Genomic DNA, 13183 nt, shown 5'->3' with positions numbered 1-13183 from the left:
AACATTAGATCTGTCTTTATTAATAAGATTAGGTCAAAATATCTGCTGTAGTGTAAGTATCTCTTGGGCAATACAGTGCAGCCACGCCATAGCGTGCGTTCTACTCCATCAAAAACCACTGTAGAGGTCGCTGTAGGCGTAGCTAAGGTAAACGACGGACGACTGCATTCCAGGCTAGAAGAAAATGTTCAAATCTAAAGTGTTGGTTTTAGGTCCCTGTGAGGTAAGTAGAGGATATTTTTTCAATTGAGACAAATCCTTGTTACCAAGAACCAGATTATGAATGATCCTGTAAGCTGAAATATTGCAATCTGTGGCAAGTTTCACAAGATTTTGAGATATCTAACTTACTAACGTAAATGTATATGGACAAGTGTAATTTGTGTTTCATTTTTGTTTCATTTTCGTGTGCAGAGTGGCAAGAGTGCAATAGCTAACTACTTAGCAGATGCTACAGAGAATATTGGAGGGGAGTACCGACCGACACAAGGTGTAAGGTACGGAGTATGTGAACAAGATCATAGGTCATGTGTAGATAGATTAAAAGTAGTTGCCTCAGTATATACTGGTACTATTCTATCATTATATTGTTTATCTAACGTTAATACCAGTGTATGTGGATGTGCGTAACTCAAAACACATTGGTCTGTACTAGTACATTGTATGTAACATATCATAGAACTTTGAACATTCATGCTCAAATCAACTAACCACAGTGTACTAGGTACAACAGTCTTGAAAAATAAGTATTTTCCAAAGAGGAATCTCTTGTATTGATTATAGACATTGTTTCATGGAACTGCTTTTTCTCCAGAATTCTTGAATATGAAGCCAATAACTTGACAGTAGGGAGCAAGAAAGTCAGTGCAGAGGTAGAGCTGTGGGATGTCAGTGGTGATAAAAAGTAGGTGCTTCTGGTCAAATTGTGTGCAAGGTGGAGACATACAGTATACTGTACATGTATGTCAACAAAAGACCCTATTGGTTTTTTTTTTTTTTTTGTGTTGCATTAATTTCCATTTTGGAGCAGGGTACTAGTTCATCTAAGTGCTCTTTGTTAAATATTTTGTATACTGTGTACAGTATATATCTGGGTAGTCTTCATTTGATTTTACATGAACTACATGCTGTTCGTGGACTGAAGGTACATTTGAAAGAAACAAAGAAAAGTTAAACAGTTCCCATTTCAATATATAACATGGATAGGTAGCATGTAATTGATGCACTTTGTTATAATTGTGTTAACAATATTTCCTAGGTTTGAAAGTTGCTGGCCAGCTATTGCAAAAGATGCAAATGGGATAGTGTTTGTGTATAACCCAGATCAGGCAAATCATGATAAGGACCTAGAAATGTGGTAAGTTGGCCTTCCATTTTCCTACACTTTTTTAATATATCATAGTAAACCTGCATCAAGTATAGAACATACAATATTCATTGAGTGCTCTGTATGCCTTATCTGTGTAATTTTAAGCTTAGATGATAACATTTATCTAGCAAAATAGTCCTACATCTTCTGCTGTAATATGATTCACATTTTTTTTCACATACCACACTGAGCTTATTTACCACGTGGAAATATATTGGACATTAAAGATTGTATACCTTGGGCCAAAGAAAACGTTTATCAAACAGTTATCACTACTCTCAAATTGGCAAAAACTTCATGCAATCTCTTGCTGTCAGGTGAAAACTATCATTTTGCTGCCATGATCCCAACATGATTTGACAAACGTTCATAATTTACCCACTGTGCACTGTAGGTTGACGTACTTCATGAGAGTCTCTGGTGTGAAGCTACCTCAGTGCATTGCTTTTGCACATCACAAACCCACTACTACTGAACGTGTTAAGTTCCAGATGTGTAAGTAAAATGGATTCCAGAGCAGACATGAGAACTTCTCTTTTTCTCTTTGTGTATTTATTTATTCTTACAGATGCTGCCTTTAAAGCATTGGTTATATTTTTCAGATATTTATATATCATTTGTCATATTTCCTTTTTTGTGTATATATTTTTGCTTGTTATTGCAATTTTATTCTTCAAGTACTGCTTTGGCTCTATCCAGTCTGTGAAGTCTTGTTCCACACATGACACAAATTTATTAAACAATTTAATTTTTCAGATAAAATCTGGATTTTCCCCTGGAAAAGTCAGATAGTTGTCTTTTTCCTTGTTTTTGTGGTATTTGAGGTGCTGTGGAAAAATCAGTTATTTCCCCATATTGTGTTTTTCTCTTTCTGTGAGTGTCTTTTCACTATCCTTCAGGTATACACATTTTGTAAGTGTCCCTGGTTTGCGAGACACTCAATGCTTACTGTTTGCACACAAAAAAGGATCCTCCTCTGGTTTTTTGGGCCAGAGTGGAGGGACAGGACCACGTAAGTGTACAAAAAGGAGAACTTTAGTCACCCGGAATAAATTAATTATTATCCAAGATTTGATGATTAAATACCATGCTTTACTCTCAAACATGATTTAACTGTTATACTAGTTAAGTCATCTGGCTATTTAGTTTGTCCTCATGTACTATGTGAACCTATAAATCAACACATAATGAAAATGCAAAACTGATGATAGTCTGTTATTTATTACATATTTAGATTAGTGTACAATTTATTGATTAAAACACCACATGTATGATAATCAAAAAAAGATGAATATCTGTTTCTCATTAAGTTTTACTAGTGCTAGTTTCATAACTGATGCACTTTAAACATGAAATTAAAATAACAAGATTATTTTTTATTTCTTCCGTTACAGCCCAGGCATTTAGCAAAATCAGTGTTGTCAACACCAACCTTGATGATGATGGAGAGAATGTACGTACGGAATTTGAAAAGTTTTTGTCTGGACTTCTCAATGCAATGCATGACAGCCGAGACAAGGAAGAACTCAGCATTATGAATAGTAAATAATGTAGTCTGGATGGAAATAAGACGACCCATTTCTTACAGGTACCAGTGGGTTTGGCATCAGCTAGACATTCATAAGAAATGGTTGTCACCTGTGTAATGTACTAGCATCAGGTGTCACCCTGTACTACTGTACCCATTTGAATCTACTAGGTGACAGATTGGAAATCTCAGTCAGTCTTTTTTATAATCTGCTACATGTGTAATGGCTAATAAGGGCAACACTTGTAGGTGACATTCAAGGAGGAAACCACCAAGAGACTGTCAGTTGGCAAAGTTTTACTTACATGTATTGTAACATAACAATCTTTATGTTATGGAATAATTTATTATTTGGAATTGACAATGTGTTCATGGTCTGTTTGGATTCATCTCAAATTTCCAGGACCGTGCCTGAATATTCACATGATTTTAAAAAGTTGCAGAAACATTCCACAATCAGTTAATTTTAAAACTAAAGACAGAGGCAAATAAAACATATTTTTTAAAAGTATGTTAAACTGCGTTCACTTTGTAGGTGGAGTCTTCATGAAGGTAAAAGATTATTGTTCAGTGTTATTTCTACAGCCAAGAAGTTAAAGTATATATGAATATTCTATCTTCAGGTGATCTTGTTATTTCTTTCACCCAAGGATACCATATTTGTAAATAATTGGGACATGTTACAAGCAAGTATGTTTGGCGATTCTTGGAGTACCAATCCGTGTACCTAAAAGCATTCACAGTCTACTTACAGCTGTTCTGCATTTAGTAGACCGCAGCATTACAATTTCTTACCAAGGAAAGACAGTCTAGGCCCTCCTACTGCTACTGCACTTTGTCAGGACAAGGAGTCCTGTTGAAACTCCTTGGTCAGGATCAGCTTATCTCTGACCATCGGGATCGCTATTAGTTCGTTACAAAATTGTTGAATCTTCTTCAATTTTCAACATGATATACTAAAGGCCCCAGTGATATCAAAGTTCAGGGTCATCAGTGGGATTGGTTAGATTATACAGTAAGTTATGCCGCCACAGGTGGATTGTAAATGTGCCGACAGTGTGTGAATATCTGCGTGTTACCGCCTTGCTTCATTATACATGTACTTGCGCTGTTTTATGTAACGGAATGCAATTATTCATGAAAACAACGTAAGCCGCCACTCCTAAGTTCTATCCTGTCGAAGGATCACATGTTGCATCCTTTAAGTTTTTTTTAAAGAACCTAGTTTCCCTCCCGTATTGTGGTTACAGTAGATAACCTCATGAATTTTATCCTCCAATATTACGGTAAGAGTGGTGTGAATGGAAAAGCTTGAACAGCAGGACAGCTGTAATTTATTTGAAGAATGAAAATTTGAGAGAAACTATATATTGCTATATTAACACATGACGATTAATTGTGTTTATGATTTCAAGCAAATAATGAAAAATAACAATTAATTAATAGGTAAATAAATAAATTAAGGGATAAATAAATTAGTGAATGGATATTGAAAATAAGAAAAGTAAACGGATAACAGCAAATGGATTAATCGTAAGTGTATAAATAACCTAGGAACTGACGAGAGCCTTAATGGCAGACCATTGCATATTAGTATCATGTTCACACATTCATCAGTGTAATTTCTTGATTTAAAATGAACGCTGTTTTCAAACATATTGAAAAAATATTATAAAGAAATCTAGCAAGAGCTAGAGCTGAAGAACCATCGTCTATAGCTTTAAGCGTATAAAGCCTCTACTCACCAACGATATTCTCACCCCCATCGCAACGGTCTCACTTCAGTAAGAATGTCATTTTCATTGTTAATGCACTCCATGCACTTTTATGTTTATTTGTCGATGTAAAAGTTTTCAGTAGCTTCAACTCGTGATGTCTGCAATAAACGGGATAATGCTTTCCTCACGGACGCTGGTGCTGATGAGTTTGATTCTTTTTACCGCCAATATTGATTGGAAATAGTAAGTGAAAAATCAATATTAAGGGCCAACATACAGTATACCGGTGTATTTTCTCAAGTTATAGTTATTCAATGTGCATATTGAATGTCGATATATTTAACAATTTAGCCACTTTAGGGTCGTAATTTAGGCAAAGTAAAAATTAAAAAAAGGAAGAAACGTTTTCTACCCGTCGGTATAGAAATGTTAATGTGTATAAAAATGTTGATGTGTATTATTTGTTAACGCGTTATTGACGCATACTGCTCGCGTAAAGTTGAATTCATAAGCTAAAATAGGAAGTGTTTGTGTAGCGTTTTGATTAGTTGAAAGTTGCTCACCGAGTGATAATTATTCGTTTTTAAATACGTTTATAAAAACAAAATATTACTTTACCCAAATTTGTTTGAGAAGATGTAGCAAGTATTTGATAACTGGTAATAATTGCAATTTTGCCCATTAAACATTATGATGTGATTCTTTTTTTTTTATCTCATTGTGGACTTAATGTTACTTGTTTGACTTTGTAGTGTTTCTGCACTTCCTGGTCCAGTTTTACAGGACCCCAGGCCATTGTGGCAACCCTCTAACCTGGAGTTTGTAACCTTTAACACAGGCCTGCACGCAGCTGATGTTCCCGAGTGAGTTAAAAATGAAACAATGTGTCATAATTTCAAAAAAAAGAGAAGATATGTTCCCAAACATTTTGTTTCAATAAACTTGAGCAGCTATCTTTTCTTTCTTTACGTCAGAACGGTTGAATTGAAACAATAAGTAAGATAAAATTACCAAACTGTCCTATCATTTGTGTCATTTAAATAGGTATGAAAGCCGCCGAGATGCATTTCTGGACACAGTAACCAATGCAGGCATTCCTGGCGATGTCGTCTGCCTACAAGAAGTTTGGGAAGCAGACGACTTACGCGCCATTGTGAGAGCCGCCCGGTCTCAGTTTCCTTACTCCTTCAGTGCCTTGCACGTCTTTCATACAGTCCTCTCGGATTCTTCATCAACCCCTGCCTGTGAAAAGGCAAGTATTTCCAAAGTGATCCTATGTCTTTCAACCAAGTGTACAACTTTAACTGGATTACAAGGCGCCGTGTGCGCCTTAACGGCGTGCAAGGAGGGTTTAGCTTCTCTCTCGCAGGACTGTCTGTCGTGTATCAACCGGATTTTTGCATCGTCTCAGGTGGCCAACTTAACCCTTGGCGATTTCCAAGCCAGGATTCGGACTTGTCTTGGTACTCCTTATCCGACTACATTTGGATTGTTACTCCTTAGCAAAAAACCTTTGGTAGACCCAGAAGTAATAAATTACCACGAAGGAAGTTCTCTTTTACTCCCCAGGGGGTATATTAAAGCTAAGGTTTGTATAAAGGCTGAAATCATTTTATTTTCTTGTACCTTTTACATGATTCGTATACCAAATAGATATATAAAGGATGTTTTAAAACAGATATATGATTGACTGGTACACGTGCTAAATAGTATGTGTGTGTAAGTGTGTGTGCGTGCGGAAGTGCAAAATTACATGTGGGCCTACATTGTACCAATATGAATTGTCAGCTTTTTTTACGTTGGACTTGTAATTTCATACAGCATCTGAAAAATTGAAATTAATATGTTTTGTTGACATTAAAATATGAATAAAGAAGACAGTGCCTTCATTTTATAATTCCAGATAGATGCCTACCAAATATTTTGCACTCACTTGACCTCCGAGCTGAACAAATACATTTACCTTGAAGGTTTGATGTATTTTCTTTCTAATAGCACAGTTTTATAGAGGTTTACGCTAAAAAAGTGATCATTCTTATATTTTGTGGATAGTTTTCAATAAAGAGAAAACTAGACCAAAATGTATGAGATCAATGACAGTACCTTTACTTACATTACAGTGGGACCATTCACTAGCTTCAAAGAACAGAGTCTCTTTGAGATGGATTCTTTGTTAAAAGCATCCTGGCCAAATTACGTGAACAGTATCTTGATAGGTGACTTTAACTCTAATCCAGCCATCCCTGCTAACGATATATCTGGGTCTTTAACAGACACATACGATCTTGTAAGTCAGTGGTACTTCTCTCCGTACCTGATGAAGATTGGGAAATGCACATACTGCGCAGAAAATCCTTTGATCCCATCAGCTCGACGGTTTCAACTCAATAAACTGTACGACCACATCTTTGTCCCAAAATTTTGCTGGTGGAGTTGGGAGAAACTTGAAGATGCCCGGGTATGTATGTATGTATGTATGTATGTATGTATGTATGTATTCCTATATTGTACATGTATGCGAAACAAAAAAAAAAAAAAAAAAAAAATATTAATGCAGTAGCACTATGAAGGATAAATTTTACCTTGGCTGCCCTTCCTTGATTAACACTTCTTTTTCATAATTAAAAGGAACATTATGTTGATATGTGATGTTTTTATGCCCAGTTGAAAAAACCGGCATTTCCTACTTGGATGAAGAGTTTGATTTTTACAGCTTATAAATCATCATTGTTTCAACTTATAGTACATTATACTCTCGTTGACTTTCCAGAGAATCCTGGACTCCAACATAAAGAACAAAGGTTTTCCTCTTTCTGACCATTACGGGGTGTCGGTCACATTTGAAAAGTGGTCATGGCAGCTACAGTAAAGAGTCTATGTTATTATTGTACTTTTACTCATGTGATCAATAATGCATAGCAAAATAATTATATTAAAAGTCTCCTTCACTGCTGACGATCGGGACAAACAGTCAACATATCAATAAAGAACAGGCCCGTAGCTAGGGGGGGTTCGGGGGGTTCGAAAGAACCGCCCCTTTTGCTGGGAAAAGGTCCACTCTGGGTAAAATTTGATCTAGTTACATGAAGTTTTTATGGGAAAAGGTCCACTTTTTCAGAAAAAGAACCCCCCTTTTGAAATTGCTGGCTACGGGCCTGAAGAAAATATGTTTTTTTTTTTTTTTTTTTCGTGCATCCGAAGTCACAGTTAGGGCACATTCAGAATAACTTAGTCAACTAACATATCTGAAACACAGAGAAACACTCTTAAAACCGAATAAAGCGTATATCTCCACGGTCATATAACATCTCTAGGTATGTATGTCATATACATGTAATTATCCTTACAAGCACCTTGCGCTGCCTCTGTTTGGTTTAATTACATTTAAAATGTCAAGAGGATCACATCTTTTCATAAAGTTGCTACATCCTGTCTAATTTAGTGGTGGAATACATAGACAGTTGTTAATGTAGTGGGAAACGTTCTTGAATTTTAAGCATTCAAAGATGGCGTTAATTTATTTGTGTTAACAGAAAATGACGCCAGACTCTCTTTTATTTATATGACAATACATTAATGTGTTTTGTTATTATGTCGTTTTCTATTCGTGTTTTTGTGATTTAATGGATGTATTATCCAAGAACAAAAGAAAAAAGTAATGCAATATTTACTTAATGGGAGTCCTAGGGATAGTCCCTATGGCACATCCTCGCATATTCATAAGGTTCTCCATTATGAAATACTTGTTGCTTACCATCACTATAGAAAAACTGACTTTCTCATTACAAATCTTTTAGGTAAGTTGTTTATCTAGGGAAGGCATTTACGTGAGAAAAATAATAGATATTATAGTAAAGAACTTATAGATAGGAGTAACATATGATATGGATAATGTTATCTTGTATTTTAATATTTGTGTTTTTTATTATTTCTGCGATGTTGTATGATAATTATTACTTATACGATGGTTATACATGTATAAGCCTGACACTAGACAGATAAACAGCGTTTGGTAATTCAACATGTAGTTAACTAAGTACATTTGCAATAAATTGTGCTTTAAAACATTTCACTGAGACTTAATACTTTTTTTTGTACTGATACATTAATGTAGTATGATTCATACACCAAATACATCACCACTTTGCTTCTTGGGATAATCTGAGACTTTTCAAAGGGTCTCCAGTGTCTCATCGTCGAAAAAATTAACCAAAGCAATTTTGAAAGTTAAAAAAGTTGTCAAACCTCAGCAGAAACACTTTCAAATTCGTCCAAGAATAACTTTATCCTTTTATTTTAGTATGCACCTTGTACTGGTATGTATGGAAAAATTTGACATAAAGAAAATGATAGAATAAGTATAATGATATTTTCAATTTTCGCTCCCCAAAGAATTGTAATTTTTCTACATTATCATGTACATGTATCTATACTTTCCAAAATTAAATATTCCATATTAAATATCAAGTTTGTGGACTGGGCTCCCTTTGACATGACACAAGACACATGTATGAACACGACTGCTTTGTTTTCAACGGCAGCACCGTGGCCTGTCATTCAGCAAAAATGTCAGCTGTAAGTACCTTCCCTTCTTTATTGACACTTCCATGTATAAAAGGCACGACGTAACAGTTAAAGCGCATTCAAAGCAAGCTGCATGCACCAAACAAGATAATGCAAGGGTTTTCATCACCGGCGTTGGTGCTGTTGGCTGCCGTTCTTCTTACGGGAACTATCAGTTGGAAATAGTAAGTAAAAAAGGGGGAGGCCCGCGTATTTATTTCCCTTAGTAAAAGTCATCCATCGTGCACCAGTAGCAGAAGTATAGATGTGCTGGTTTTAGTGACCTACGACATACAGTGTATGTCGTGTTGATTCTCTGAAAAGTTACAGGCCTTTGTTCGATATTTTACGTCGCAATGCGCAATGTGAAGAATTTGCGAATTGTGCGTGCTGAAACCAAGCATTTGTTCGTAATCATAAGCTGAATATGCATTATGTAATATTTTAAACAATAAAAAATAATTTGTTAAATGAACAGAACACTAAATACAAAACCAGGCTCCAAATAGCGAGTGTGCAGTGTTTTGAGGCATTTGGGAATTTCGTTACCATTGGTCTGTAAGGAAAGTCTTAACACTTTGAAAGGAACCAGTTTCTTTCGACGTTGGGTAGTTAAAACTGCTAACCTGCTAAATTGGTTGCCCATATCAACAAGACGTGGGCAATAAAACATTTGACAAAAGGTGTTTATATAGACAGCTTTGTGTTATTTAACTTTAAAATACAATGTATATTCATAAATGACTGTCAATACAACGGTGAGAAGGGCTTTACGTGCAATGATTATCAATTACAGTATTCGTGCATGTTATTAAGTTATTCGGCAAGGCATTATTTACAGGCAGCATTAATCCAACCGTCTTTTCAATGTAAACCACTGGTAACTGGGCATACACAAGCCACAAATTGAACTAAAGATTGGTTAAAACAACCATACCCTTTAATACAAGTATATTGTTAATATGGCATTGGTGCTGATTTTAAAGAATTCAGTGCAGTTGCCTGACTAGGATCGACTAACAACCCAATGCATCGGTAAAAGGAGTTTAACACATTTCTTTATATTTGTAGCGTTGCTGCACTTAATGATACTACTGAGCCGAATCCAGAGGTACTAGAGCAACCCTCCGACCTGGAATTTGTTACCTTTAACACAGGTTTGCGCGTTGATGACGTTCCCGAGTAAGTTAAAATATTTCCCACTGGATAAATAATTTCGTTAGAAATCGTATTTTTTTCTAATTATTATTCAGGGAGCGTCGAATTTATTTCTAATTATTTATTTATTTATTTATTTATTTAGGCTTCATTCACATGCAATGTCTATTTTCTAAATTCTATTTTCTATTCGCGGTATGTCTTATGATCACGGTCTGTGCCCTTAATATCCCGCGGCGTAATTACTGGCAGCGCGAGCCAGTTACTATAAGTTACTATAAGTAACTGGCTCGCGCTGCCAGTAATTATGCGGCGGGATATTCAGGGCACAGACCGTGATCATAAGATAGCGCGAATAGAAAATAGAATTTAGAAAATAGACATTGCATGTGAACGAAGCCTAATTTATTTTGTAAGAACATTTTGTCGCACTATGCAAAATAAGCTCTAAATGAAAATGACAAATCCAAACTTTTAAGTGACAAAATTATTTAAATAGGTATGAAACCCGCAGAGATGCATTTCTGGATGCAGTAACAAATGGAAGCATTCCTGGCGATGTCGTCTGCCTACAAGAAGTTTGGGAAGCAGACGACTTACGCGCCATCGTTAATGCCGCCGTGTCGCAGTTTCCTTACTCCCACAGCGCATTGCACATTTCGGACGGTGTTCTGTCTAACGCTTCATCAACCCCTGCCTGCAAAGAGGTGGCTATTGCTAATGTGGTACAGTGTCTTAATAAGTACTGTCTTGGATCAACTGGACTACAGACCGTCATGTGTGCTTTATCGACGTGCAAGAAAGCATTTGCTTCTCTATCGCAAGACTGTCTTTCGTGTCTTAACCGCGTTTTTGCGTCGTTCCATACAGACAACTTGACTGTCGCCGTTGTACAAGCCAGGATGAAGGTGTGCTTAGTCACTCCTTATCCGACCACCTTTGGATTGCTGCTTCTGAGTAAAAAACCTTTGGTTGACCCCGAAGTTGTTAATTACCACGAAGGAAATTCTCTGATACTCCCAAGAGGATATATTAAAGCAAAGGTTTGTGTTTACATTAAACAATAAACTATTTTTAAGCATTTCGTTTGATTGTATTACTTAGTATACAATTTGAAAAGTAACTGATTTGTAATTTGTATCCTTATAATTTTTAATGTGTAGTGTTCCACCAATTTTGATTTTTTTTTTATATTCATGGGATATTGGGAAGTATGCAACTTTACAACTGGAGAGGCAATTTTTGTTGGTATACAGGTATAGAATTATAGATACCTTATTCATTCATTCAAAAACCCTTACTCGTTCCTTATATGCATTTCACGTACGACCAAATCTCTAAATGTTATTTCGAATTTCCCCTTTTTAAGGGAAGCTTGAATACTTTAAACATGTATCGCATATCTCAAGCGCAAATTGCCAGTCAATTTTAAAACCAGCTTTGTTTTGTATGTGTATCATGGAAGTATAAGTGGGATATACATGGAATTCATCCTTATGCATTTAATGTATATTCTTGTTTTTGATCGTGTTTGACAAAATAAAGTTGTGATATATCTATTCTATCTACCATTTTTAGATAGAGGCTTACCAATTATTTTGCACTCAGTTAGTCGCACAGTTGCACAGATATCTTTACCTTGAAGGTTTGTAAATTTATTTTTTTTTAGCAGCATTGTGTTATCAAATATTGCGTCAAAATAAATGATAAATAAAAACGTTTTAGTGAAGTAATAGCTATAGCAAAAATGAAATAAAACAAAAAAATACGAAAATATAACAATAAAGAACATCTTTTTTATACATTACAGTTGGACCATTCACGAACTTCGCAGAACAGAGTCTCTTTGAGATGGATTCTTTGTTAAAGGCGTCCAAGTCAAGTTACGTGAATAGTATCTTGATAGGCGACTTTAACTCTAATCCAGCCATCCCTATATACGGTATACCAGGTTCTTTAATAGACACATACGATCTTGTAAGTCAGTGGTACTTCTCTCCGTACCTGCTGTACATTGGGAAATGCACATACTGCGCAGGAAATCCTTTGACTCCACCATTGGAACCAAACAAATTGTACGACCATATCTTTGTGCCGACATGTTGGTGGAGTTACGAGAAAAGAAAAGGCGTGAAGGTAAGATTAAAGAAAGAAATCAATTTTATACTTATTTAATTATTGCACAAGATGTATTCATGAGATCGAAGAAGGAAGGTAATTGGAAAAGAATCTTAAATTTGTTTAACATATCAGTCTTCCCTTAACTCCTAGAGGGCAACAATGATACATTTCATGCTTTCCTAACCTTTCCAGTTTCTCTTGATTAACAATTTGATTCATTATGAATTCATCCTAACAAATTTAATTATTTCTAAAGGAGTTTTGATGCTACAGTACTTTTCGCCATACGATACAGATGCACATGCGTATGAATTCTTAATATTTCCTTTTCCAGAGGGTCTTGGAGTCCCACATTCCAGGCCAGCAATTTCCTTTATCCGACCATTATGGGGTGTCTGTCTCATATGAGAAATGGTCATGGCAGTTGGGAGAAGAAAAATAACAGTTTTATTCGTCCACGTTTTCTTTCACCGAAGATTTTCAAGATTATTAAAGGCACACAATAAGCATTTGACCTTCACATAGCATAGCAAAAATTTAATTATTCCGGAATTTCCTGTTACCAAAGTATATCATTAACCAAAGATAGAGACGGTTGAGTTTCATTCCTAACTAATTAAAATAAATAAATAAATAAATACAGAACGTGGATGAATCTATGGATCTTTTTTCAAGGGTTTTGGATAGCGTATATCTTGGTGCTGAAGGCGAAACAGTAAACATTTT

General features: G+C 35.7%; 3 protein-coding genes across 4 annotated transcripts; all 3 read left to right on the top strand.

Annotated features, from left to right (window-relative positions):
• Window positions 1-91: 91 nt before the first annotated feature.
• LOC106151233 (intraflagellar transport protein 22 homolog) lies at window positions 92-3408 on the top strand. Of its 2 annotated transcripts, none has more exons than XM_087001629.1 (6): window positions 92-223; window positions 415-497; window positions 815-904; window positions 1259-1357; window positions 1764-1864; window positions 2764-3408. In XM_087001629.1, the coding sequence occupies exons 1-6, from the start codon at window positions 185-187 to the stop codon at window positions 2916-2918; spliced, it is 567 nt and encodes a 188-aa protein (XP_086857755.1). In that variant the 5' UTR covers window positions 92-184; the 3' UTR covers window positions 2919-3408. The 2 variants fall into 2 exon arrangements, with proteins under 2 accessions (XP_086857755.1, XP_013379823.1); XM_013524369.2 differs by lacking the exon at window positions 1764-1864 and adding an exon at window positions 2269-2381 and having other exon boundaries at window positions 93-223.
• Window positions 3409-3567: 159 nt separating this feature from the next.
• Window positions 3568-8687, top strand: LOC106151231 (uncharacterized). The gene is made up of 6 exons (XM_087001628.1): window positions 3568-4858; window positions 5368-5478; window positions 5660-6203; window positions 6519-6585; window positions 6736-7073; window positions 7386-8687. The coding sequence occupies exons 1-6, from the start codon at window positions 4770-4772 to the stop codon at window positions 7482-7484; spliced, it is 1248 nt and encodes a 415-aa protein (XP_086857754.1). The 5' UTR covers window positions 3568-4769; the 3' UTR covers window positions 7485-8687.
• Window positions 8324-13106, top strand: LOC106151165 (uncharacterized). The gene is made up of 7 exons (XM_013524272.2): window positions 8324-8412; window positions 9234-9363; window positions 10250-10360; window positions 10836-11379; window positions 11915-11981; window positions 12147-12472; window positions 12792-13106. Exons 2-7 carry the CDS (start codon window positions 9290-9292, stop codon window positions 12897-12899), a joined length of 1230 nt encoding a protein of 409 aa, XP_013379726.1. The 5' UTR covers window positions 8324-8412; window positions 9234-9289; the 3' UTR covers window positions 12900-13106.
• Window positions 13107-13183: the final 77 nt, after the last annotated feature.

Source organism: Lingula anatina, chromosome 1 (assembly GCF_051362555.1).
Source record: "Lingula anatina isolate TDL-2025a chromosome 1, LinAna3.0, whole genome shotgun sequence".
Classification (NCBI taxonomy): domain Eukaryota; kingdom Metazoa; phylum Brachiopoda; class Lingulata; order Lingulida; family Lingulidae; genus Lingula; species Lingula anatina.
The sequence above is the reverse complement of the archived record's forward strand: the minus strand, read 5'-3'. Positions and strand labels throughout refer to the sequence as shown.

Excerpts from the sequence above, each read along its gene's own strand:
- LOC106151165 (XM_013524272.2), top strand. The coding sequence starts at position 9,290 with ATGCAAGGGTTTTCATCACCGGCGTTGGTGCTGTTGGCTGCCGTTCTT. Across the intron at positions 11,380-11,914 it reads GAGGATATATTAAAGCAAAG|ATAGAGGCTTACCAATTATT; the intron begins GTTTGTGTTTAC and ends TACCATTTTTAG. Across the intron at positions 11,982-12,146 it reads CAGATATCTTTACCTTGAAG|TTGGACCATTCACGAACTTC; the intron begins GTTTGTAAATTT and ends TATACATTACAG.
- LOC106151233 (XM_013524369.2), top strand. The coding sequence starts at position 185 with ATGTTCAAATCTAAAGTGTTGGTTTTAGGTCCCTGTGAG. Across the intron at positions 905-1,258 it reads GATGTCAGTGGTGATAAAAA|GTTTGAAAGTTGCTGGCCAG; the intron begins GTAGGTGCTTCT and ends AATATTTCCTAG. Across the intron at positions 2,382-2,763 it reads GAGTGGAGGGACAGGACCAC|CCCAGGCATTTAGCAAAATC; the intron begins GTAAGTGTACAA and ends CTTCCGTTACAG.
- LOC106151231 (XM_087001628.1), top strand. The coding sequence starts at position 4,770 with ATGTCTGCAATAAACGGGATAATGCTTTCCTCACGGACGCTGGTGCTG. Across the intron at positions 4,859-5,367 it reads GCCAATATTGATTGGAAATA|TGTTTCTGCACTTCCTGGTC; the intron begins GTAAGTGAAAAA and ends TTGACTTTGTAG. Across the intron at positions 6,586-6,735 it reads CAAATACATTTACCTTGAAG|TGGGACCATTCACTAGCTTC; the intron begins GTTTGATGTATT and ends CTTACATTACAG.